This window comes from Monodon monoceros, unplaced genomic scaffold (assembly GCF_005190385.1).
Source record: "Monodon monoceros isolate NGI ecotype Baffin Bay Population unplaced genomic scaffold, NGI_Narwhal_1 Super_Scaffold_7, whole genome shotgun sequence".
Classification (NCBI taxonomy): Eukaryota; Metazoa; Chordata; class Mammalia; order Artiodactyla; family Monodontidae; genus Monodon; species Monodon monoceros.
This window is the reverse complement of record NW_021703784.1, coordinates 14382309-14408418: the sequence shown is the minus strand read 5'-3', so window position 1 is coordinate 14408418 and position 26110 is coordinate 14382309. Positions and strand designations below refer to the sequence as shown.

The 26110-nt window shown below is 53.1% G+C and overlaps 1 protein-coding gene across 11 annotated transcripts; it reads right to left on the bottom strand.

The window, feature by feature from the left end:
• Positions 1 to 17042: 17042 nt before the first annotated feature.
• FXYD2 (FXYD domain containing ion transport regulator 2) lies at positions 17043 to 25268 on the bottom strand. Of its 11 annotated transcripts, none has more exons than XM_029207845.1 (7): positions 24903 to 25217; positions 21529 to 21621; positions 19531 to 19569; positions 19262 to 19336; positions 17792 to 17828; positions 17601 to 17631; positions 17043 to 17321 (listed from the first exon to the last, which is right to left on the bottom strand). In XM_029207845.1, the coding sequence occupies exons 1-6, from the start codon at positions 25075 to 25077 to the stop codon at positions 17607 to 17609; spliced, it is 444 nt and encodes a 147-aa protein (XP_029063678.1). In that variant the 5' UTR covers positions 25078 to 25217; the 3' UTR covers positions 17043 to 17321; positions 17601 to 17606. The 11 variants fall into 11 exon arrangements, with proteins under 11 accessions (XP_029063678.1, XP_029063684.1, XP_029063685.1 ...); XM_029207851.1 differs by lacking the exon at positions 17792 to 17828 and adding an exon at positions 24095 to 24731 and having other exon boundaries at positions 24903 to 25070; XM_029207852.1 differs by lacking the exon at positions 24903 to 25217 and adding an exon at positions 24095 to 24861.
• Positions 25269 to 26110: the final 842 nt, after the last annotated feature.

Genomic DNA, 26110 nt, shown 5'->3' with positions numbered 1-26110 from the left:
TGAGCACCTGCTGTGTGCCGGGCAGCAGGTTAGGCACGGGGGCCCAAGGCATTTACTCTTTAAAATATGTTAAAATATACATGATATAAAATTGACCATTTTAACTGTATTTAAGTTCACTCTTCAGTGGCATTTAGTACAACATTCTCAGTGCTGTGCAACCATCACCACTATCCACTTCCAGAACTTCATCATCCAAACAGAAACTCTGTACCCATTAAACAATAACTCCCTATTCCCCAGCTCCTGGTAACCACTAATTTACTTTTCTGTCTCTCTGAATTTGCCTCTTTGGGGTACTTCACTTAAGTGAAATCATACTATATTTGTCCTTTTGCGTCTGGCCTCTTTCACTTAGCATAATGTCTTCAACGTTCATCCATGTTGTCACATGTCAGAATTGTATTCCTTTTCATAGCTGAGTAATACCCATTGTATGTATCGACCACATTTTGTTTATTCATTTGTCAGCGGACACTTGGGTTGCTTCCACCTTTTGGTGATTGTGAATAATGCTGCCATGAACATGGGTGTGCAAGTATCTCTTCGAGACCCTGCTTTCAACTCTCTGGGGAGTGGTAATTGCTGGATCATATGGTAATTCTATTTTTAACTTTTTGAGGAACTGCCAGGTGCATTTACTTTTTTTGTATAGTACTTTCAGAGTTTAAAGGGCTCTCACCTGCAATTGCTCCGTGTAATCCTCACAATATCCTTTGAAGCTTTATCACTCCCCATTAAAACAGGTGAGAAAAGCGAGGCTTCGCTTGTTCAAGGTCGCCCAGTTTGTATCACAAGCAAGACCGGAACCCAGGTCTCCAGACTCCAGGGCAGCACTGCTTGCTCTGCACGGTGCTGCCTGCCCTCGTGGCCCAGCTGCGTGATGTGAAGTCACCACTCCGAAGTGGATGCTTTTTCACTAGGTGTTCTGCCCTCTGTGAACACAGGCTCAGAACAGAGACATGGGGCAGACTGCAACAGGTGTTTGAGATGACCCAGCCCAGCCCTCCGCTTTACAGATGAGGAAGATGAGGCCCTGAGCGGGGAGGCGATGGACCTGCCTGGGGTCAGGCAGGCAGCGACAGAGCCCAGCCGTCTCCAGTCTTCTGGCTGATAGCTTCCCTCACCACCGCCAGCCTACTGGGCTCATTCTTCCGTCCTGTTCCTCCCCTTCTAAAGGAGATGGTTGCTGAGAGGAATCCAGTTATTTTAAACTAAGCCTATTGACCCAGGGCACCTGGTCAGGCCATGCCTAAAATAAGCTGCTAAGTCAGGATGAAAGGGGCTGCTGTCTGTTGGGAGGAGACGGGCCCTGAATGCGCCTGGGGGTGTCAGCACAGCTGCTCGAGCCCCACATGCTGGAAGGAGAGAGGGGGACCCTCCGCTCTCCATTTACCTGAAGTACCTCCTCTATCCTAAGTGTCCCTTTTATGCTGGTTACACCTGAGGGCCTTTCAGGGACCACAACACTGTGTAGAGAGTCAGGTGTTACCCGAAGGGTGAGGTCATTCACTGTCTCCTGAAGAGGCCAAGTGGATGTGGGGAGCAGGGGTGGGCAGGTGAGGCGGGCAGACTCGGGACTCTCTCTAGCACAAGGAGGCTCTCTCTGTATATAATGTCACGGTTAAGAGCACGACTTCAGAGCCAGAGATTAGATCTCAGCCCAACTCTGCCGTTTACTAGTGGTGCAGTCTTGGGGAATTAATGTGTGCCGACCCCTGTTCCCTCGCCTGTAAAGTGGGGACAGCCACAGCATTTGCCTCGGAGACCTGTTGTGAGGATTAAATAAGACAAGGCCCATGGCTAGCATGCAGTAAGCACAGTAAATGTATATATCACTAATGTTATTGGCTTTTGCTCAGAGGACCTTGAACTACACGGGGTGGCGGAGGGAATAGCTCAATGGGAGGGGATGTTGGGATGACATCCTGCAGTCCCTATGGCAACAAGGCCAGAATTCAGGAGTTGGGAATCCAGGAAGAGGCCCAAGAAACACGGAAAAAAGGTGTGCTTGAGGCTGGAAGGGTATAGAGTGACTGTCAGCGAGGAAAGGACCTGAAAACAGACAGTCCACATGCTTTTTGTATTTTCCATTTCCTAGGTTTTGTTCCTGCTTAGTATTTAGGAAAATATCTTTGCAAGTGACAGTCTGGCTCAGATGTGTTCCGAAGTCCCCTCTTAACTGGAGTTGTACTTGGGGAGCTATGGCAGAGTCAGCAACAATCACAGCAAGGGAACTCCAGGGAAGGGAGTGGGATGCTTGTTTCACCCACGCCCACGCCAAACCCTGATGCTCTCCTCCCACGGCTGACATTTTGGAGGGGCTAATTTTTTATTCTGATAAAAGGGACAATTCCTTCAAAGTCCCAACTTGGATGGAAGCCCTCACACCCACACACAAATATATGCACACCAATGTGAGAACAAACACAGTTGCCCAGGCAAACATCCATGTGTACAGGTAAACATAAATACTTAATGACAGGCACGCCTGTGCTCAGATGCAGTTTGAATACAATCCAAAAATCCTGCATTGACACCTTTGCATATGCCCTAATACATTTGTTTAAAGCCTCAAATTTGTGGGATTCATTTCCAGCAGGGACACACTGCTCATTTAAGAAGTGATTAATTAATTTCAATAATTTGTTACATCAGAATGCTGGGTGATGATGTAGCTGGCGTGTGTGTGTGTTACCAATGCCAGGTGAAGCGGCTATATGAAGACACTGGAAGGTGAACCCTTTCCAATTCAGGTTAATCATGGATATTTGGGGGGTATTATTTTGCCATGTTACATTAGGACTAGAGCCGTCATGAGAAACAACAGATGTTTTCATTGTTTAACTCAAACAACAGCTTACATATTTTGGATAATTTTCTTCAAAAACAAAGGCACATAATTATTTTAGCAAAGGCTTCTTATTGCTCTGAAATGCTGTAACAACTTCAGCATAAATATGGTTTTCATAAAAGGAATCCATACCGAACGAGGTCAATGGTAAAAACTTGACATTTGGGGTTATATAGCTAATTTGGGATTGACGTTTTTAGTACTAATTCATTGATGGGAGGAGAAAAAAACAAATAAGGGTTTCCCCACCTTTTTTTCCAATTTGTAATTGATTTTAATGTTATATGAACAGTCCTGGACTACGATTCAGAAATCCTCGGTTCTCGTCTCATTTTTGCCACCTTAGCCAGCTGTGGGATCTTGGACAAGTCACTTTATCTTTCTGGGCCTCAGTTTCCTCACCTATGCACATTCTCTAATGCAGGCAAAGAGGCAGAAATACGTATTTTCACACACTGATACTCAGAAGCAAACAAAAAACACACAAAATAAACAGTTTTTGCTCCAAATGCATGCACGTCTATCTAAAATACTTCCGTCTTCTTGAGATGAGGTGAATCATTGCAATTAATAGGCTATGGTGCCTATATAAAAAGGTAGCACGTGTCATTAAATTACCCGGGCATTCCTTAAACCAAAATTCTATATGCTTAGCTCCGAGGATGTCTAGGTACATTTTGCCACTTACCCTCTCAACACTTTAGATTCTAGTATCATGGTCCTAAGCTCACGGAACAAAGGGTCCCAATCCCTGAGGCTCCTCCCCAACAGATGGCGTCTCTGGGGTTCCATGGCCCTTGTTAATGCCACTGTCTCAGGAGGGTTGGTCAGGGGCTGCAGAAGCCCCCTCAATAATCATGGCCTCTCTTCCGCAGTCCCCTCGCTGCTCCCAACTCTGAAACTGGCTGAGAAGCCAACCCAGAGAGGTTCCATGAAGCCGGAATTCCGTGCAGCTGAAGCTCATTGCCAGGTCTCTCTCAGGGGTGGCGGCGGGGGAGGTGGGCGGAATCTAAACTAAGAGAGAAAGAAAAACAGGAAAATTCCATAAGTGGGAGCTCACTTTGCTGGCTTCCCGGGTTATCCTGCAGTTCTTCTGACCTGCGAGGCACTCACAAATGTGTTCACCACATTGTATTGAAGCCTCTTCTCTCCTGGAAAGCCTGGATGCTATGTTTTTCACTCCTTCTTTCTCAAGTACCCAGTGCCCCTTCTCTACCTGCGTAAGCCTCCTTGTGCAGCAAGGCCTGGTCAGGCACCCCCAGCTTTCCCGGGCCAGCATGGACCAGCCCTCCTCTGGTCTCTACCTGCCGCAGACATCTTCTTGGCCCGTGGCGCTCATCCCTTCATCCTGCATTGTGGCTGCTTATGCGCACATCTGACTTGTCTCCTCTTCCAAACACTAAGTTCCAAGCCCTTTCGGTTTATACCTGCGGAGCCTAGCCTGATGCCTCCTCACACGAGGGGGCACTCAGTGCCGATTTAATGACTAGACAAGCTCATTCTTACAGGGCTGCAAATACCCGATTACAACTTCACAGGTCATGCCTTCCAGAGGCATGTGCTTTAACTGGGATTAAAGCCTTAAGCTTTGCCCTTCTCATATGAGAGTTTCTGGCCTGGAAGGGTGAGTCCCGGAGCTGCAGGAACACTGACCCTAAAGCTGGAGTCTCAGCAGATGCCCGCTCAGCCGGCATCACCATCATCTTCCTCAGGACTTTTGGGATCCAAAGGCTTCACATTTTCTTTCATTTCAGATCCTCGTCCAAAACAGAAAGATCAGGCCAGAAGTGTTTTGTTCATTGTACAGATGAAGAAACTGAAACTCTAAGAGGTTTGTGATGTGCCCAGAGGCAGATCTACCATGAAACTAAGACAACTTATGCTCCAGGGTCCTGTAGCGCCCCAGTAATAAGTTCACATAGTCAGATGGTATTGGTAATTTGGTAGAATACCACAGTTGACCTGCAATCAATTATGGCTTCTCTTCTTTTCTGCTCTGATGTGCATTTGGGGTCTGGTGTGCATTTGGATCTGACTCAGGATCCCCCAAATGAGTGAGTGGTGGATCCATTCGATTTGGGATCGGTGAGATATATTTATGCGTAGAGAATGGTTAGCACTACGGTGTAGCCATCCCAGTGTAGGGAATGGCTGCAGGAATGCGACCACCCATCGGGCCAATTCACTTGGCTTTGTGACACGAAGTTGCAGGGCCCAAGTTGTATCACAGCATGGTTATGGCCTGAGGTGCCTGCACTAGAGATGTGTGTCTTGGAAGAGAAACCAGGTTGGAAATGTATGGAGCCAGGAGCTGGTGTGTAAAATTGTGAGCAGAAGAAATGTTAAAAAAAAATTTTTAAGGCATTATAGAGGTGTGTCAGGCAGTGAGTTCCCACAAATATTGTTATTTGTCCAGATTGTGTGATATCTGTGGTATTTGTCAGTTTTTTCAGAATTTGTAATTTGTGGCAATTTCTTTTTAGCATCCTAAATATTCACGTTTGTACCTCATTTTGTGTTTATAGTTGTGGATTGTTTTCCTTAAGGAGGTCCCTTCGAATGGTCTAAGCCTCAGGTCCTACAAAACCTGAGTCCATCCCAAGGACTTGTCCTGGGTCAGACCATGGACGCTGAGCTGGGCCAAGAACCAGGCTTTCTGGATTCTGGTCCAGGGTTCTTCCCACCACAGTCCCTTGCCTCAGAGTGTCACACAATGTGTAATTTATGTGTTTGTACAGTACTGCACACACAGAGAATGCTTAAAAATGCCACAGCCCCCTGAAGAGATTGTCCTCCATAGTGAAGGGGAGGTCAAGGTCCGGCCCATGGAATCGGCCCTGACTTGGATGCTCAAAGCCCTCTTCCTAGGAAATCTGGTCACTTCAGTCCACAAACCAGAGGATCTCAGGGGTGGAAGACGGCTTAGAGTCCACCTCTACACCCTATCTGTGGGACAACGCCCCTCCCATCACTGGGACGGAGCTACCAGCATGAAGGACTGAGATGCTCCTAAAAGCCCAGGGGTTGTAGAAGACACCAGAAAGCCCCTCCAGCCACGCTGAGCAGAGAATGTCCACCTGCGGGGGGCAAAGCCACAGAGCCAGAGTGCCACAGTGGCGGGTGGAATGCTGTTTGGGATTGCCAAGGGAATGGGGGACACTGTGTGGGAACGGTGGGGGAGGGTACCAGCCCAACATCCATAGACTCAGTGAGGAGGCCGGCTGGCACCTTAGGGCCCATCTGACCGGCCCCATCTCACACCCCCCAGCTCTCTCCACCCCACAAGATAGGTGCTAACAGTCCCTGGTTAAATACTGCCAGGGACGAGGGGCTCCCTACCCACACAGAAGTTCAGCCTAATTTGACTCTCTGTGATCATGCACACTTTTCTTTACGAAGCCCAATCTGCCTTAGCCCGCTGGAGTTCACAGGACCCGCCAGATGACGGCTTTTCAAATATCTTAGAACAGCCACCATAGCGCCGCCCTCCTACAAGCCTTCCTTTTGCCAGGCTAAATATCGCAGTTCTGTCAACCTCTCCTTTTCCAACATAATTTCCAGACCCTTCCCTCTCCTGGTTTCCCCTTTTGCACATATTTAACTTTAACAACGTCTCTCTTAAAAGCAGAATGGCCCCAACACTCCAGATGAGATCTGAACAGCTCTGAGAACAGGAACTGTCACCCCCTTGATAGGTATTCGACTTTCTCTGTGGCTCAATATTTGATTGGCTTTTGGGGGCCGACACGCCAATAAAGCTGGGCCTCTTTCCCATGAACTGCTGCTGACCTGTGACCCTGAGGTGGATTCTTGGGGACGGGGTCAGGGTGGGATGCACGACTAGACACATTGCTTGTTGACCGCTGGGAGAGGAAATGCTGCCTGGGTCAAATGGTATCACTTACACACACCGGCTAAGACTCTCAACGACCCCTGAAGTCCTAGCTCAGCCCCAGTGAGGGGGGCAGACTCGTGCCTGAGAATGCAGGCACGAAGGGAGGCCCAATTTCAGACCACGTGGCATGAAAGCGTAGCATCTCTACCACACGCGATCGTACTTAAACCCAGCTGAAAAGGCAAAAAGATCTTACACTGCATTTCCCAAGAGTTTCATGAGAAGGAAATAGGTGATATGCAAAAAGTGAGTTCTGGTCAAATAGGTTTGGAAAACACTGGAATAACCAGAGGTAAATAGGTTTCTTTTACTGTAAGGACATCCCAGAACCTTTAAAACACTATTGGGTGTTATGGATACAGTGTGAGGTATTTGGGAAGGTTTCCCACTTTTCCTGGTCTGAAACCTCTGTCCTTTCACTGGCCGCTGCCCACCCTCGACTCAGAGGAAGCACATGTTGTCGGTTTATTTACACTTTCAGCAAGTTTGTGCCCGGCCCCTATGCAAGGAGCTCCCAGCATCCCTGGAAACTCTAAGGCAGGTCCCTGCCCTGGGAAGCTTGTGCTCAGTGGGGAAGGAGACGTATAGAGGACAGCATGCGGAGGTCTGTATGCTGAGCCTAAAGGTCAGAGTGGGAAGGGGGCTGGAGGCCATCTACTGGGAGCACCCTGTGTCACAGAGGAGGAAACGGTGGCCGTGCAGCTGAAGAACATCCAGGCCACACAGCCTGAAGGTCAGTGGCAGCACCTGGATGCAGTGTTCCCGAATCCCAGGCCTGCACTCCGTCTACCGTGACATTCATGGCCCAGGTCGTGTTGTCCTCTGTCTCCGGCCCATCGACTGGGTAGCCCTGCCCACCACTCCATCCGCAGTAGCCACAGGGTTGGGTTAAAAGACTTTTAAGATCCCACCTAGGGCTGAGATTCAATTAGTCTGTGAAGACAGCTGCTTAAGCTCAGAGAAAGGAGTGGTTAGGAAAAACCAAGGCAGGATGTGAGTGGGCCTGGGTGATGGGAAGAGCCTGAAGAGTCAAAGCTGGATGGAAAGGGATGTACCAGGTGATGGGAGAAGGGCCTCCCTGTGGGGGGTTTCATGAACCTGGCTCTGTGGTGTGTGTCTGCCCATCTGAGATACCCACGCACCTGGCATGAGATGGTTCAGGGCTGTGTCTTGCAAGACTCATGGTTAGAACCTTGGAGCTGATCGAAATGGCCAAATGTTTGTCTGAATCAGCCAAAGTAGCTTTTTCTTTTGGCAAATTATAACCAGAGCCATGGACTCCTAATAACGATTTTTATCATTGAACCCTGCTGTGGTCCAGCACTATGCTAAGTACTTTAGATGCATAATCTCAGTTAACCCTCCAAACAACCTATAAGGCTGGCATAATTATTATCATCCCCATTTTACAGATAGTGAAACTGAGACACGGGGACATTAACACATCTAGTAAGCGTCAAATGCCCAAGCCTTGAGCAGGGCTGGGTGGTCTGACCGCAGAGTTTTCTTTCTCTTTACTGCTGTCGGTGGTGGTTGGTAGTATCTCTGCTGTCACATTTTCAGAAAGGTTTTAATACGGAAAATTTTCAAACATATCACAAGTAGAGAGAAGAGTACAACGAACTGCCATGCACCCATCCTCTAGGGCCAGCAGTTGTTGACTCGTGGCAATCTTGTCTTATCTGTATTCCCCGACCACCCTCCCTTCCCATCACCAAGGATTTCTGTAAGCAAATCTCATGCATTATATAAATCCATTCGCAGACCTTTTAGTGTGCATCTCTAAAAGATAAGGCTGAACTCTTACTGTCAATCACTACACTTTATGCCATCCTGACTGAGAAGTAGCTTAGACCAGGCACACCGCCCTCAACTCCCAACACACACGTGCTGGGCTTCAGGCCAGTCACTGCCCAAAACAGCCGAGCTCATGGCAGTCTGGCCAGCCTCCCTGAGCCTCCTCAGAGAGTCTTACTGCAGCTGAAGCCCCTGCCATCAGTCTAGCTTGTCTGGAGCTGGGGAACACCAAGTCTTCTGCCTGGTGGGGTTGCTACCACAAGGACAACAGTTCGGACCAGCCTGGACCTGGCCCCCCAACTCTGGCCACACCCCCTAATCCCAGTTCCTAACTCAGGGTGATTTAGCATACTCTCTTCTGCCTAGGAGAGAACGGCTCCCCACTCTGCTCAGTCTAAGAGCAAGAGGTAGGGAGGAGATGGAGCTGAACAAAGCACTTGGAGTCAGAGGTTCACTGTGCCTCCCATGAACTCACTTTTCTCATCTGTAAAATGGGAACATAACACCTACCTCATACGGTGGCTGTGAATGCCCAAGGAGACAAGTTTTCCCCACTGTGGTTGGGCTACCAGAGGATGCAGTACCAGACCTGGCCAGTAGGTGTCGCCCAAAGACTAGCACCTGTAACCTTGGGGAGGGGCGGGGTGAAGCGGGGCGGCAGCTGCTTCATTGAGAGGATTATCTTTGCATATTAGATCCGGTTGCACCTGGGGGAAGTGGAAGAAAGTTCAGCCTGTGGGATTTCTCCTTAGAAAAGTCAGGTCTGGGGACTTCCCTGGTGGTCCAGTAGTAAAGAACCCGCCTTCCAACGCAGGGGATGCGGGTTCAATCCCTGGTCGGGGAATTAAACCCCGCATGCCGCAGGTCAACTAAGCCCGCGTGCCACAACTACTGAGCCCACGCGTCTCACCTAGAGCCCGCGTGGCGCAAACTACAGAGCACACGCACTCTGGACCTCGCGCGCCACAACTGAAGAGGAAAAAACCCGCATGCCACAACTAGAGAGAAGCCTGTGCACCGCAACGAAAGATCCCGCACACCGCAACTAAGACCTGACACAGCCACAAAAGAAAGAAAGAAAGGTCTGTCTCTACCCGGAGTTAAAAAGTGGAGCTGTGCAGCCTTCAAAGCATGCTCACAGGAAGACCCCACAGCAAGACAGGCATCAATATCTCCATTTTACAGATGAGGAAATCGAGGCTGCAAGAAGCAAGTGACTTGCTAAAGGTTAAGCAGCCACTAAATGCAGAGCTCGGACTCCAGCTCAAGTCTTCTGCTTCCATATTCTAGCACCCTGCTGAGGCACGTCCTCAGAAGCCAAGCCTTTGAGGGGACCTGGGACTGGCTGGAAAAAGTGTAAAAGGTACGGGTGCTCCCGAAGCCCCTGGCCTGTGATATGCTGTCCTCTGAGAGCATCTCCCCTCTCTGGGGCTCAGATTCCACTGTTCAGCAAAGGACGGAACTAGATCAATGGTTCCCAAATTCAACTAATCAAATGCACATATGCGCGCACACGCACACGCTCACTCACAATGGGGACAGGGAGACAGAGAGAAAGAGAGATTCCAGATCCAGAAGCAGGGATCTGTATTCTACATATCCCAGGTAATTTGAAGGTAAGCAGCTCAGCATGGGTCTTTGGACTGGCATTTGGGAAACACCAGACTAGAAGATCTTCTATGGGTTTATGTTCTGTAGTTTCATAAACAATTTCCACTCAAGCTTGTCAAAATACCTAACACAGTGACCAGCACATACCTGATATTTAAATATTCAACATATATTTTGCTGAAGTATACTGAAAAGCATGCAATCAAACACCCAACCCAATGAAAACCTTGGTTGACATTGCTTCATCCCACTTTGCAAACTCTTCTACACTGTTGGTGGGAATGTAGATTGGTGCAGCCACTATGGAAATTCCTTTAAAAATTAAAACTAGAATTGCATATGATCCAGCAATCCCATTCCTGGGCATATATCCAGAAAAGATGAAAACTCTAATTCAAAAAGATACATGTACCCCAATGTTCATAGCAGCACTATTTACAATAGCCAAGACAAGGAAGCAACTTAATGTCCACCGACAGATGAATGGATAAAGAAGATGTGGTACATATATACAATGGAATATTACTCAGCCATAAAAAAATGAAATAATGCCATTTGCAGGAACATGGATGGACCTAGAGGTTATCATAATATGTGAAGTAAGTCAGACAGAGAAAGACAAACATCATATGATATCATTTATATGTGGAATCTAAAAAAGAGATACAAATGAGCTTATTTACAAAACGGAAACAGACTCACAGACATAGAAAACAAACTTATGGTTATCAAAGGGGGAGGGATAAATTAGGAGTTTGGGACTAACAGATATGCATTACTATATATAAAATAATTAAACAACAAGGACCTACTGTATAGGACAGGGAACTATATTCAATATCTTGTAATAACCTATAATGGAAAAGAATCTGAAAAAGAATAGATATACATATACGTATAACTGAATCACCTTGTCATACACCTGAAACTAACACAACATTGTAAATCAACTATACTTCAATTTAAAAAAAAAGAACATAAAACTTTAAAACATCCACATTGCATTTCTGTAGCACTTTACGGCTTACAGATCTCCTTTACACACATGATCTCATTCAGTCTCTTTAATGGGCATTGTGATCCCCATTTTACAGATGAGGAAATTGAGGTTCAGAGACGCTAAGGGACTTGCCCGCTGCTGCCCAGCTAGTCAGTGGCAGAGCCAAGCTCCTAACCCAAGCCTGTGTTGCCCCACCTCCAATGCCTCTTCCACTGCACTATTCCTGCTTTTGCTTGTTTCACTGCGTGGTTTGAGGGGAGGAAAAACATCAGATCTAGAAGAGAATGAGTCTTCCAAAACTCCCTGGAGAGGGCAGTTTAAAAGCCCAGGAGCCCCCCTCCCTCTGCCTGGGCCCTGACTCTGCCCTCCAGAGGGGACATCCCACTGCCTGCACCCTGTAGTCTCCGGTCCCCTGCAGATGCCTCCATTCCCAGGTCTCTGCGCAGGGAATCTGGTTATCTGCCTCCCCTAGCATCACGGGACGGGATGGGGGTGCCGCAGGCTCAGATTCTCCACCACACACGCTGCCCCTCACCCCAGGCCATGTGTCACAGTGAAGCTGGGATCTGGGCTCACTCCCTGCCCCAGCTTTGTCCTTGTGTCTGTGTGTCCTCTAAGAATCACTGGGAGCAACAGACAATGACCTCTGACCCAGCCCCCATTCTCAGCTGAGGGGGCCGAGGTCCAGAGAGGGGCCCGCAGAGTGGAGCTGCCCATTTCCCTGGCTTCCAGACGCTGGGCCCAGCCTCTTGCATCCTCCATGCAGTCAGTTCCCTACCACCTTGTCTGTCCGGCTCTTCCCCCATTCCAATGCACACACGCACAAGTTCACATACATGTACATGGACACTCACACACAATCTCTCACACACCCAACACACACACAGAAAGTTTTTCCACAGACCCTTCCTGGCCCCAGCACAGCAGCCATAGAGCACCCTCCACTGGTCTCAAGGGAGTGGGGGAGCCCATAGCCAAGCTGGCAGAGGGCCCAGGGTGTGGGGCCTCCCAGGATGGGCCAGGCCAAGTCCCCACTGTGGCCCAAAGGGTGCTGAGGAGGGTCTGGGGCTGAGGGTGGACTCAGGAGCCCCTGCCTCCTGGCCGTGAACAGTGTCCTGAGAAGAATGCACTGGATGGTAAAACATTATGGTCAAGGGCTGGGATGCCTGCAGGGGTCCAGGGAAAGACAGCAGCATCCAGTGTCAGCACTGGGAGAACATTCGAGAAAGTAATCACAGCAGCCACTGGTCACCGAGGACTGGTCAGGAGCAGGAACTCCACGAGTCAGACATTGTTTCTCCATTTCAGGAAACTGAGGCTCAGGGGGGACTTGCCCACAGTCCCATAGTCCACAGCTGGCCAAGCCAGGGCTCACATCTGGGCCGGCTGATTCCAAAGCCGCTGATCTTAACTGTGATGCCAGGGACAAAATGCCGGCTGTCACTGGGACAGGCCCCTGGTAGCCCCCTCCCCGTCCACGCTCCATGAGCTCCACCCGGCAGACACACTACCCAGCTACCTACCCAGACTGCAACGCCCAGCAGCTCTCCCTGCCCCCTGAGAAGCAGGGCTGTGGTAGGTCCAGCTGTGGGTAATCACTCATTCATTCCTCTGGCCAGCCAGTCATGTGCTCGGTCAACAATAAACATTTTTTGAGCACATGCTCGGATGGGCGAGGCGCTGGGGATTGCTGGGTAAACCATCAGACGCCACCCCCGCCCTCATGCGGCTTGTAGGCCGTGCAGACAGACATAAAGGGACGGTCAGAATGCCAGGAGTTATGGGGCCCCCAGCAGGTCCCCTGGGAGGAGGGCGTCTGAGGGCTGAGGCCACTCCGGGATGATGTGAGTCACTGCGTCAGGAGCAGATGGTCCACGGACACGAGACCTGAAATATTACTTACTTCGGCAGGGGTGGTGGGCACTCAGCTCCCGTGCAGGCTGGGTTGGCACAGCTGTGTTACTGATTGATAGGCCTTTCAGGAAACAAAGACCACGAGAGAATTCAACACGCTCCTGGCCCTGGGCCAGGCCAGCCTCATCTCCTTTGCTTTGTCAAGTGTGTCTTTTTGTCTGCCTTCATTACTTGCTGGGCGCCTCTGTTTTAACTACTAGGAGGGAGCGAGTGTATATTTGTGTGTGTGTGTGTGTGCGCGCGCGTGCGCGCGCGCACCCAGCCTCCCTGAGCGCTGCTCTTCTGGGGGCAGCAGGTAACAAGGGGACCAGCTACAGGTCCCCACTTATCCCTTCCCAGAACCCCTTGACTTTGAAGCCAACACCTGGAATTTTTGTCCTGTGTTTGCTTTTCCCAAAGCCAAGTCCAGAGGCAGCCGAGGGCCATCTCACGGTCACACAGCGAGCTGAAGGCAAAGCTGGCAGTGATGCCAGTTCCCTACCGTTCGCAGCACGGATGGCACTGAGCTGCAGGCGAGGCTCCGGGGCCTCGAGCTGCTGCCCCCGCCCGGAGCTGCCCGTCTTCTACGCCCGCCCCACCACCTCACCTGGGGAATTCCTCTTGGTGACACCAAGGAAGGCCTTCAGGGAAGCAACAGAGAATTTCTTGGAAAGGGAACCGAGTTTAAGAGCTCTGGAGACCAACAGCAGCCAGACCGCCCCAGGGCCTGGGGAGGGGGCTTGGGGGATCACGCAGGTTCAGGGCAGGCAGCCTAATAAGCCCCCCAAATAAGCTGCTGAGTCAGAGCCTGGGGAGCCACCACCCCTGCATGCAGTGGGTTCGAGTGCCTTTCAGGTAGGAGGCCCTTCCATACCTGGGAAAACCCCTCACCCTGCTTTCTGCGGCCGCCTCCTTAGGTCCCCCCAACCCCCAGTGTCAAGCTGAGGTCAGGGGCACCAAGGTCCCAAGTTCTAAACAGGGTTTCTTCCCAAGCCCTCAGTCACTCAACTGCAGACGACATTGAGTGTCCCCAGTGTGGGAGGGGGACACCGAGGCCAAGGGGAGCGTTTCTTCTAAGGCTGGCTCACTCGGGCGCCACGCTTGCTCTCCCAGCCCAGCCCCGGGCTCCGCGCTGCCCTCCCAAGGCCCTGCAGTGGGACTGCTGTGGTCCCGGCTCCAAGGCCCAGGCCCGATCCATCTTCCCAGCCAGGGACTCACTGCGAGGACAGGACAAGGCTGGGCGGCCACGGCATTGGCCTCTGATCTCCCCTGGCCGAGTGTACGTCAGGAGGACGATGAAGAATGAACGCCTGGCAAGGAGCGGGTCACTGCCGCCCGGAGGCCCTGCTGAATTGCAGTTCAGACCTCAGCTGCCTGGGGCCGCGGATCAACAGGGAGGCCATTAACCTCTCCAGCAGGGATGAGTGGGAGGAGGGCCTGGGGGAAGGCTCAGCACCCACCTCTGCCCTGGGCCCCTCTTCAGCTCAGCGCGCCCACTCCCTTGGGTGAGATAGGACCAGTGGCGTTGCTGCGGGCGGCGGCTGGGGGGTCTTGGGGCCGCCCTCTCCTTACCCACCTCTCTCTGGGTCCTGCTCATGACGTTGATTAACTCAAACTATGTGGGCGAAGGTCTCATAATCACCCTAAGGTGAGGAAGATGTGCAGATCACAGAGGGTCTCTCCCTTCCAGGAGTGAGGGCTCGAGATCCCACAGCCAAGAATTATCCCAGAGCAGGGCAAGTGATACACCTGAGGGGTGTGCAGACGGAATGAGAAGAGCTCAGGGCTTTCCTGGGAAACCAGAGCCCCTGGCAGACCGGGAGTCCCCTCCTCCCAGCAAAGGTTCCACCGGCCCTTAGACTGAGTTGAAAGCCTGTTTGAAAGGGATTTGGAGTAAGACACATGCTCCGTCTGGTGGTGACAAAGGGAATTGCATCCCCTCAGACTAAGGCTGCTTTTGTTGCTGTTGTGTGATTAAAAGTTAAATCATTCAATCACTTCCCAGCCTTGGTTGTTATTTGTGACTTAATCTGTGTATGAATTGTGGAAAATCCCAAAGTAAAGTGAAAGTTCAGTAGCTCCCAGTCAACGTGACCTTAATGGAGTGGGAAGGGAAAGTGTTGATGAGGGGCTCTGAATGTCACCTGGATCTGTGGTTTCCACACTGGCTGCTCTCCTGGGAGCTGGTTAAGCATCACCTGGCATGGGCCCATCCCAAGGTTAATATTTGATAGTTCTGGAGGGGATGCTGGGTAGCTAGTGCTTTGAACAGCACCCCAGGTTCTGCAGGGTGACAGTCTGGAACCCAGTGGAGCCTCACGGTTCACAAGGACAGAGGGCTTGCAGCAGAGGCAGAGGCGGAAATGACTCACTCAGGACCATTTCCCTCCAAAGCAGCTGGAATTGCCCTCTGGGTTGGCAGCTCAGGGCCTGTGTATGGAACCTTGTAGAAATGTGACTCCTCTCCAAGGCGCTTACTTCTCCTCAGGCAGGCCGCAGGCCTGGAATACCCCTCTTCTCATTCACCTTGCTGCTACATCCAAGAAGCTTCAGGAGACCCCTCCTCCCAAAAGCCCCGCTGGCTGGACCTGCCCCATTCCCGTTCATTTCTCTCACTGTCGTGGATGGCTCCAGTGTCTTGTGTATGGAAATACTGAATTCTATTTAAGGGTTTGGCCTCTCAGGATTTATTTGTCATGGGTGAGCCCACATTCGGAGCAGGGTGTCACAAAGACCTTAGCTCTGAGTTGTAAGAATCAGGCTTTCCCCTCTGTGTCTCCCTGGAGCTTCCCCTCCCAACCCACGGGGTCAGTGAGAAGGACTCTGAAGTGGGGGGGCCAGAGACCTGGGTTGTAGCTCTGGCTCCGACACAGGCTGGCAGAGTCGCCCGGACAAGTCACTGCCTTTCTCGGGACCTCAGTTTCCCTTGCTGAAAATTGAGGATTGTTCATTTTATTCTTTAGGGGCCTCTGGTGCTCAAGCATTCTGCGAGTCTGCGAGGGCTGGTGGTCCAGGCAGGAGCGGATTATGACAAAGAGCTCAATTCTCAAGCAGAATGCTGCCTACCCTGCCTCTGGTCCGCAAACACGCCCTCCCTGTTTGCTTTAAACTCTGCTAACTTGCTGCTGTCTTGGGTTCCCAGGCCAGTCCCGCCTCCTGCCCTGGCTGCTCCAGGACCCAGATGAGTAAACTGGACACTAGGTGGTGCCATGATCCCACCATCCCGTCCAGCCTCTCGCAGAGGCCTCTGCAGGGAAGGGAGAGAGAGGGAAGAGGGGCTCCTTCCAGGGCACAGAAACTGCCCAAGGGGAGCAGCGTGCTGGGCTGCCAGGGGGCCCCAGGCAACAGGAAGTCAGGCGCTGGCGGCAGGGCCGGCCTGACACCATCCTGGGTTGAAGCTGTCCTGGGTGAGTGCCTGCCAGAGCGGACAGGGGGCTGGAGGAAAAGGTTAACAAGGGGCCCACCCTCACCGTCCACTTTCTGGCCCCTGGCCCTGGGGTTAACCAAGTCAGCACCCAAATAGGTGGATGAGGTTAGGTCCAGCTGAGGCCCCCTGGCCCCACAAGTGGAAAAGGGGTGGCCGGAGCTTAGCACCAGGGTCAGGAAGGGGATAGGAAGAGAGCGTGTGCTGAGGCCCCCGCCCGGACCCCTAGACCCACCCACCCTGGCACGTTGGTGCACCTGGGGAAATGGCAGAGCACATAATATGGCCACAAACAGCTACAACGCTGGCAGCCCAGGGCATGGCTGCAGCTTCTCCCACTGGAGAGCTCCAACAGCCCCACCCAGGGCCTGGGTCGATGATCAGGCAGCTCCAACAGACCCAGCGGCTTTGAACCTGTGACCTTCACCTTCCCGGCTTTCTCTTTGCCTGGCATTTGGAAGGCAGGCTGAGCCCTCTGTCCCTGGGGTCCTTGGCATCGCTAGGAAAGTCCTAGAGGGGATGGTACTGAACTTCTTGCTTAAGTAGGCATGGGCACCTGAGCGAATAATTGAAAAACAAGGGACCGGGCTGTATGGACTCCGACCTGGAGGAACGGATGGTGGCAGTTACAGGAGAGAAGGAGGGAGGGATGCAGGCCAGGGAAGGAGCCATCTCTGAGGCCGGCTTTATTATCAGCACGGGGTGGGAGGAGGCGATGCCCACCCAGGGGTCATGCAGAGCCCAGGGCTTCCTTCAGCCCGAGGGCCTGGCAGTCCCGGGTACAAAGACCTATAGCTCAGGGAGGGCTTCCCAAGCGGCCCCGGTGCAATGGTGGACACGACTGGCTCTGCAAAGACAAAGAGAGGATTGGGGCTGTGAGGGGGCAGAGGTCGGGACTCTCATTTCGTTCCTTATTCATCTTACCTCTCCCTGGCATGTCTCGGCAGCCTCCCTTGGCTACACGTGCCACGCCAGGCACTTGGCCATCATTTAAAAACATATGAGGGTGACAGACGCCCGGCTGATGGATGAAAGACCCTGACGTCCTTCCCAGCTCGTCCCCACCTCTTCCTTATTACCCACAGCCATCCCCGGCCACCCCCTTGCCTGCCCCTCGCAAACCTACCTCTCATTACAGCTCATCTTCGTGAACTTGCCTGGGATGGAGGAAAGCAGACAGGTAAGTTAGGGGGGCGGTGAGTTCAGGGGTCCCTGAAGTTGTAGACCCTCCTCACAGGCCTCAGTGACCAAACTCCTCAACCTGCTCCTCCCGCCCCCACCCCGCCCACCCCATCAGTCACCCAGGCAGGCACGCACCGGTGCTTCTTCCTGCCCCCGCAGCGGAATCGTCTGCCTTAAAGAGAGACAGGAGGTTAGTTTTCCAAGGAGACCCTCTCTGCCCTGGAGGACTCGGCTCTGTATTCCCTCCTCCCTCCCACCTGCCTGTACCGCTTGGTGTCTGCCTTGGAGGCCACAGTTGACTGTCTCTCTCTATATATAGGGCTGCACCATAAGCAATCAGAAGCCCAAGTCAGTCAATTGGTCAGTCAACAAACACTCACTGCAGTGGCTCCGTGGGGGGCTGTGAGCGCCCTGAGAGTGGTGCTGAGCCTGGGCCATTGTGGTGCCCCCTGTGTGGTGCTGGGCATGCAGAGGCTGCTCAGTAAGCTCTTGGAGAAGAATGGCAGGAAGTCCAGAGCCAAGACCCCTGCTCCTGCCCATCTGCCTTCCACCTCCTACGTGCTCAACACTGCCACCAGGGAGCCTCCAGGGGAATCGGGGAGACTGGCCACGTCTGCAAAGCGCAGCCTTCAGGAGGGGGGCACCACCCGTGGATGTGTTAGGATCGCAGGACACAGAGGTGTATCTGCTACATTCTCTCTCTTCCTTTCATTGGTGTGTTTCTGTGTATGTTTCTTCTGGTTGCACCTGAACAAGGCTCCTGCTGTGTGCCTGCTGGGGCTGGGGCTGAAGCCAGGACCCTTTTCTCCCCTAGAATGCCCCATGCCTACGCTGGATCCTTCTGAGTGCTTTCTTGGCTGCTGTGTCTTTGGCTGCCAGCCCTAACCTTCTGAGGCAAGTGGGATCATCCCCATTTAACAGATGAGCAAACTGAGGCCCAGAGAGTAGAGGATCCATGGTAAACTAACAGGGACGCCTAAGGCCTCTGGCTGCCAGGCACGGTTGCCTTCCGGCAGCAGGCAGGGGGTTGGCGGGGTGTGGGGGGGGGCTTGCGGCTGAACCCGCTCTGCTTTCAATTCAGCTACGGAACCTCAGGCAGCTTGCTGCACCTATCAGGGTGGGCCTGGTTTTTCATCTGCAAAATGGTGACATTGGTGGCCATCCCTCAGTGTTGCCAAGAGGATTAAATGGGCCGAGATGTAGCTCAAGCCAAGAAAGCGTCCAGATCTGGGGGAGGGGGTGTCCAGTGGAGGCTGGTTTCCTCCCTTCGCCTGGCTCCAAGTGCACTGGAGCTTCCCTGGGCCGCTGGAAGCCAGCTCTCCCATCTCCACGGCCTTCCCCCCAGCATCCACTGGAGGGCTCCCTGGAGGAAGAAGGAACCTCCTGGGTGGTCTGAGGACCAAGCAATGGGGCATCCAAGACTCCTCTTTCCATCAAGGTGGCCATCCCCCTGCGTGGGGGAGGGGAGGGGATCCGAGAAACTCACTTCCCCCTTCCTGGATCTGGGAAGGGGGCGAGAGGGCTCTCCCCCGCCACCCCGCAGCCAGTGCGCTCAGTGATGTGTCCCCATCAGCGCCCCACTTCCCACACGAAGGCCCCACTTACTGAGGATGATGATAAGCCCCACGATGAAGGCCAGGGCAGCGAAGATCAGGCCCCCGTTGCGGACAGTCTCATAGTCTGAGGGAGGAGAGGGCAAGGAAGTGGGATGAGTGATCCCAGACCCCTCCCTGCAGCCAACCTGGCAGCAGCCCTACAGTAACTGGCGAAGGTGGGGGACACATAACCCAGGCCTGGGAGAGGCCAGGAACCGGGGTTACATGAGTGGGGGGGGGGCTCAGGAAGGGTGCGGAGGAGGGGCCCACCAGGCTCACCATAGGAGAATGGGTCCACGTCCTCCTTGGGGCTGCCACCTGAGGAGAGAGCCAGAAGTGGGTGAAGGGTGAGTCACCGACGGTGGTGTGTTTCAGCCACAGAAACTGTGGAACTCCCATCCTTCCCGTCCCAGCACCCTAGGGGTCCAAGGGTGCCAGGCGAGGCTGGTGGAGAGACATCCACGAGTGGGGGCTGGTGAGTCCCCACTGTCCTAGGCAGCTCCCAACCATCGGCTTGGGACCAGACACTGTGCCTCCAAAGCAGGGACCCACGATGCCTGTGGAGGCCTCTGGCACCTCTGGGAGGGGCTGGTTCCTTCCTTCCCTTGCTTCATACAAAAGTAAGAAAAGACCAACAGAGGCATCTCCCATAAGACTCACCAGCAACCTCTCTCCATATAACTAATCAACTACAAGGTACTTGGCAAATATTTGTGAAGTGAACGGATGAATAAATAAATAAATAGAAACCTAACGTTCACTGAACAGAAGGAGGAAACTGAGGCCCAGTTTGAAGACTTGTCTAAAGTCCCAATAAAAGTTGGAGGCAGACCTGAGTCTTGGACCCATGTTTCTAGATTCTTCTCTCCTACGTTGCTATCCTCAGGGGGAAGCAAATTTATTTCAGAAGCATTAATATATTGTGCTTACCATGTGCCAGGCTGAGGCTAACAAAGCAGTAGCTCATTTAACCACTGTAACAACCCTATGAGGCATTAATATTCTTCCAATATAATCCATGAGAAGATGGAGGCACAGAGGGGCAAAGCAACTCACCCACAGTCACACAGCTAGAAAAGGGTCGAGCTGGGAATGAACCCAGGCAATTGGTTGTTAAGAATCTAGGTGCTTAACCCCTTTGCTGGGCTGCCTGTCACATGGTCAGGAGGAAGGAGACATTTCAAGGCCAAGTGGTTTGGTCCAGTCTCCAGCCCCGAGCAGGTATCATGGCTCTGCTTCCGGCCCTGTAAACTCAGCACACTCACTGTTGGGCATCTGGAGGGCACCTGGCCAGAGCTTTTCTGCCACGGCTAGGGGTGGCCCCTTTTCTCTGCCCTACTTGAGCCCCTTCTTGGCACTAGGGCAGCAGTGCCCAAGGTCAAAGGAACGCACCAGTCGGCACCTCCCAGACTGTGCTGAACTGTGCCTGGGCCGTGGGGCCTGGTGAGCCCAGCTGTCGTGGCGGTACACCCACCCTAGGCCAGGAGAGAACAGGCTAGAGGGGGTCTGCTCCTGGGCCTGTAGGGCCTGAGGCCAAGGGAGCCTATGGGGGGCCCAGGCACCCATCACCATGCAGAAGACCTCTGAAGTTGTCTCCCCAGATTCGGTTCAGGTCTTGTTCAAGGTCACATGGGGCGTTAGTGTCAGAGCCATGAGCAAACTCACAGCTCCCCTCGCCATACCAGGAACCCGTCTCCTGCCTGACCACCGCATCTTGAGCCACTGGATGAGCCAGCCCTCACCCAAAGGCCTCATCTTTTCTAGATCTGGCTCTAAGACCACCACAGACAACAGAAGGCCCACTGGATTCCAGGCCTGATCACCCTCGTTCGCAGGATGACTTCTGGGCGCGTGTCCTGAACTTGGGGGCGCTCACCCCAAAGCCAGCCTGAAAAGGCTGAGCAGAGGGGCCCACTCCTGCCCCAGCCAGCCTGACCCCCATCTGCCTGCTGCTCTGAGCTTAGATAGTCCCAAAGATACATGGAACCAGGACGGATGCATGCCAGAAAGTCAAGATAGAAGCTCACCACTCCCCACCCCCCAGCAGCTCCTACTTGGCGCCCAAGGTTCCGCCATTCAAGCTAGATTTCTTTGGAGTTAAGGCAGGATCCTCTTTTAAAAGCATATTTTCTTAGCGGGAAGGCTGGCACGGGATGAGGCAGGGGCGGTGGGTACTCTTGGAAGGCAGGGGTGCCAAGAGACAGAAGAGTGGGGTCCTGCTCACCCTCCAAAGATGGTCCGAGGCACCTAATGTTTTACATGCACACACACACTCACCGTCATCTGTCGACAATCCTGCCATGTCCCCCCGCAGACGGGCACGTCCCACTGCCCTCTTCCCGCGGCCTCTGCTTCGGGGAGAGTGCCTGGCTGTGGGGTGGCCAGGGATGGGGGGGACATTAAACATTAACAGTGCCAGGTAATATTTACCCTGGTCACAAGAAAGGCCCTGCTGTGGGTAGTGGGGCTCCTGCTGAGGCATGAGGAGGTGCAGGGGCAGCAGGGGCAGGGAGGAGTTGGCTGGCTTTCCAAACCCTCCCCAAGGAAATTTCCAGAGAAGTGCCGGGGACAGATCAGCCGTGGTGTCCTTCCCCCAGCCCGAGAGGTCACGGCTGGGGCTGTGACAATGGGGAAGTGGGAGTTTCGAAATATATTCCGTGTATACTACAGCCTGGGGGGCAAGGTCGAGGGTCCCATGGAGACCCCTGACCCTAGCAGCTGCCCACCTCACCCACCGCTATGGAGATCGCTGTTTCGGCTGATGGGTCTTGTCTGGCACTCAAGGCTCCTCTGCGGTGGTCCCAGGGTACCCGGCCCCTCCCGCCTCACAGCCCACCTGAGCCCCCCATGCACGTTCACACCTCCAGGCCTTCGCTGCCTGGGAACGCCCTTTCCTCTGTTATCTTCTTCATCCATCCAGGCTGCATCTAACAGCTCACACCTCAGTCAGTGTCATCCCTAACCAACCCCTCGTCTCCTGCAGCCTCTGGCACTCTCCTTCTCCAGCCGTGAAGCACAGCTTCCGTGCCAGTTTCCCACCGTTACACGGTAGGCTCCCTCGGGAGGGACCAAGCCCTGCCACAGGGAGAGCGACTTGTTTTCATGATTTGCAAAACACGTTCCTATTAGTTCCTTGCACTTTGTGTTATTTCCCCATTTTACAGATGAGTCATCTGAGGCACAGAGAGGGTAGGGCCCTGGCTCAAGGGCACACAGCGGTGAGAGGCAAGGTGGAGACTGAGAGCCATACCCTCAGCTTTAGGAATCAGGAAATTTCCCACACTTCCAAGGCCTCCTCCCCCCTCTACTGTGACCCCACTCACCTTGGGGACCGCAGCGCTGGGTATCCCATGGATGCTCACATTCCTAGCTGAGTTCTAATCAATCGAATTGGCTTCCAGTAGAGGCTGATGCTCAATTGTAGCCAAAGGGCCAAGGTCAGCAGTCAGTGTCCATCAGGGGTGGGTTAGTCCTTCAAAAGGACTCCATCTATTAATCTTCCTGGAGCAGTGGCAGTGGGATCAAGGTTTGAGTTCACTTCCTGCCTCCTCCACTTGCTCAGTATATGGCCTGTGTCAAGTTACTTAACCTCTGTGTGCCTCAGTCTCCTCATCTGTAGAATGGGTTGTGATGAGGAGAAAGTGAGATAATGCAGTAAAGGGTGTGGCAGGGGGCCTGGTACACAGTAAGTGTCATTATTGTTACTGTCATACACTGTCAGACCCAGAAAAGCCAACCACCTTCCAGCAAAATGAACATGAGGGTGAGATGGAAAGAGGAAATGTCACGGCATGGAAAGAGGAAATGTCACGGCCTGCAGACCAGGAGCCGAGACACCCATTCAGCTCTTCTGCTTTCAGGGCCAAGTGATGAATATTCATGAAAATACAACAGAGCTAACCTTTGGTAGGGGCTGAGTGTGTGTCAAGTTCTTGCACGCATTGTCCGGCCGAATGCACGTTTGCTCCATTCCACAGATAAAGAAACTGAGCTGGTCATTGACTCCACAATGACCCTGAAGGTGGCCAGGGCAGCGCCATGATCCCCACTGGGCAGCCCAGGAAGACTGAGGGCAGGGAGGTTGAGGGATTTGCCTGAAACACCCAGTCAGGGACAAAACCAGAGCTAGAAAGCCCCCATGGCTGTACTCCCAAAACTCCTGGGGCCCTCCACACAGACACTGGTACCTCCTTATTATACATTATCTTGGTATCTTAGTACATTTTGTCTATCTTTGTAAGCCACTGTGGATGCTTTCTGGAGTATAAAAATAGGTAGAAAGTTGATAGATAGATAGATGATAGATAGATAGATAGATGATAGAAGACAAGAGAAATAAATCAGTAGCTACGTTTTTAACTCTATATGCAAGGCACTGTTCTAAACACTTTACAAAAGTTAACTCATGTAATCATCACAGCAACTCTATAAGGCACGGAAGGCATTATTATCATCCCCATTTTATAGATGAAGAAACTGAGGTACAGAGAAGTAAAATAACTTGCCAGAGGTCAGGCAGCTACGAAGTGGGGGAACCAAGCTCTGAACCCAGCAGTCTGGCTTCAGAGTTCCTGCAGGTGGACAGACACACAGATGGACACACAGACAGAAAGGGGGCTGTTGCACAAGTTGCCTTCCCAGCTCTTGCAGTTCAGAGATGCTGGGAGCAGAGATGACGGCACGCCCAGGACCCATACCGAGATGCCCTTGTCTAGAAATCCCGCCTCTCCTTGTTTCTGCTTTTCCTGTACTCCTGGGGAGCTGGGGGTGCACTTGAAAGTGATGGGGTGGACACCTGCGTCAGAGTCTGAGAAGGTGGGGGGATGGGGTTCAGCGGACTCACCCAGGTACCACCTGTCCATGGCAGGAGCTGCTGGCTGTGTCCTCAGTGGAAGAGAAAGTTATGAGGTGCTAGTGACCCAGGGCCTGGATGGGAAGAGTGGCCCTCTCTCCCTCCACACCCGAGCCGAGCCCACGGGCAGGAAGAGACAAAGGCAGGGAGGAGGCACTAGCAAGGGAGCCCTCATCTCGTGCCTGCCCGCCTGCTTGCCGGGGCAGGCTGGGCCAGGATCCACGTGAGAGTGGGGGAGATTCTCTGACCTCCAAGGTGACCTGAGGAAGGGGGAAGCTGTGAACCACAGCAAACAGTGGGAGTGGGACGGCAGAGCACTGGGGAGAGATGCCACAGCCAGCAGCCCCCGTGCAGCCCCAGGTGTCTGCAAAGGTCACCAGGAGCCAGGACGGCACTGGCCGGGGCCACAGCCCGTGGAATCAGAGCCCTTGCTCTCCACCTGCCCCTGAGGCGGCTGAGGGAGACACTCAGGGGCATGTGTGGGTCCCCCCGGGGCCTTTACTCAGCGACACCTCACTGCTCCAGCCCAGTCAGGCCTTAGCCCTGATGATCCTGCCTTGAGGGCTTGTTCTCCAGCTAGGAATCCCCTGGGACTGGGCAGAACTGCAGCAGGTCCTTGGAAGCTGCCCTGGGTGAGGAGGGAATGTGTCCAGGCCATGGCCCGGGGCACCAGCTGCAGCCTCCTGTGTCACCCCGGGACCTGGGCAGAGATGGGGAGCCGCTGGGGCTGGGAGAGGGAGCCGGTGTGTGACCCGCCCTTCCTCAGCTGGGAACCCCCACTTAGCCCCCAGTGACTTACCTGAGGCTATGATGTCAGATCCCCCCAGCGGCCCAGCAGGAGATACCAGCAGCTTAGCGAGGCCTCTGAGGGGTGCTGGTTGGTGCCACAGCGCGGGGAGGACGGAAGACAGCACTTCCAGTGGGAAGGCAGGTATGCAGGGCCGGCCTCCCAGCTGGAGCCAGGAGCCAACCATGGGAGCAGGAAGGCAGAGCAGCCCCTGCCCTGGCTCAGCCAAGACCCTGTTCCCTGGCCGCTGAGGCCCCTGACAGGGCCTGGAGCAAGGCCTCTGACCAAGGGGAAAGTGGGGCGGCGGGGGGATGAACTGGGAGATTGGGATTGACACATATACACTATTAATACTATGTATAAAACAGACAGCCAATGAGAACCTACTGTATAGCACAGGGAACTCTGCTCAGTGCTCCGTGGTGACCTAAATGGGAAGGAAATCCAAAAAAGAGGGGATATATGTATACGTATAGCTGATTCACTTTGCTGTACAGTATAAACTAACACAATATTGTAAAGCAACTATGCTCCAATAAAAAAAATAAAATATAAGTGGCCACAGAGAAAGAAAAAAAAATAAGCAGTCTGTGTGGCTCATTGGGACCACAGGATCGTCCTCAGGTCCCTTCCTTGTGGGTCGCCCTGCTCGGCCATCCCAAAACAGACACTGAAAAGCAGGGTCTGGCAGGTGCTGGTCTGGCCCCAGGCACTGACCCTTGGCTCTGGTCTGATGACACCCACCACTCTGTCCCTCCTTAGCAAAGCTTCCTGCCCTGAGGGGGTGACTCATGACACCCCTCAGAGCTGCCCGGGCTGGAAAACACTCTGGAAATAGAGACAGGCAGGCCTGGAGGGGGTTGTCTGACTGGGCTGAGATCTGTCCTGGGGGGCCACCCCCCCCAGCAGGCAGCCCTGCCTCCAGGCTCCTCGTCCCATCCCCACGAGGCAGGGGCCCACCTGCCCAGGGACCCAGCTTCTCACAAGACCAGGCCCAGTCACACGTTCCCAAGTGGAAACCTGCGTGCTCACGGCCCAGAGCGCCAAGCAGACATTCCCCAGGTTGGGCACTTGGAGAGGTTCCTAAATCTTGGGGCTAGATGGGCCTTTAGTCCCAGTCTAGTTACCCGTCCAAAAATGTCAGTGGTCTCAAGAGTGGAGACCTCAGCCAGAAATACCCCCATCACACACACACACACACACACACACACACACATTCC

What these genes read in the sequence shown, in the direction of transcription:
- FXYD2 (XM_029207844.1), bottom strand. Translation starts at nt 25,077, where the DNA reads ATGGTTGGCTCCTGGCTCCAGCTGGGAGGCCGGCCCTGCATACCTGCC. An exon ending in CGTGGACCCATTCTCCTATG is followed by an intron (nt 19,337 to 19,530) that starts GTGAGCCTGGTG and finishes CTCCTCCCTCAG; the next exon opens with ACTATGAGACTGTCCGCAAC. An exon ending in GGGGCTTATCATCATCCTCA is followed by an intron (nt 17,632 to 19,261) that starts GTAAGTGGGGCC and finishes CCTCCATCCCAG; the next exon opens with GCAAGTTCACGAAGATGAGC.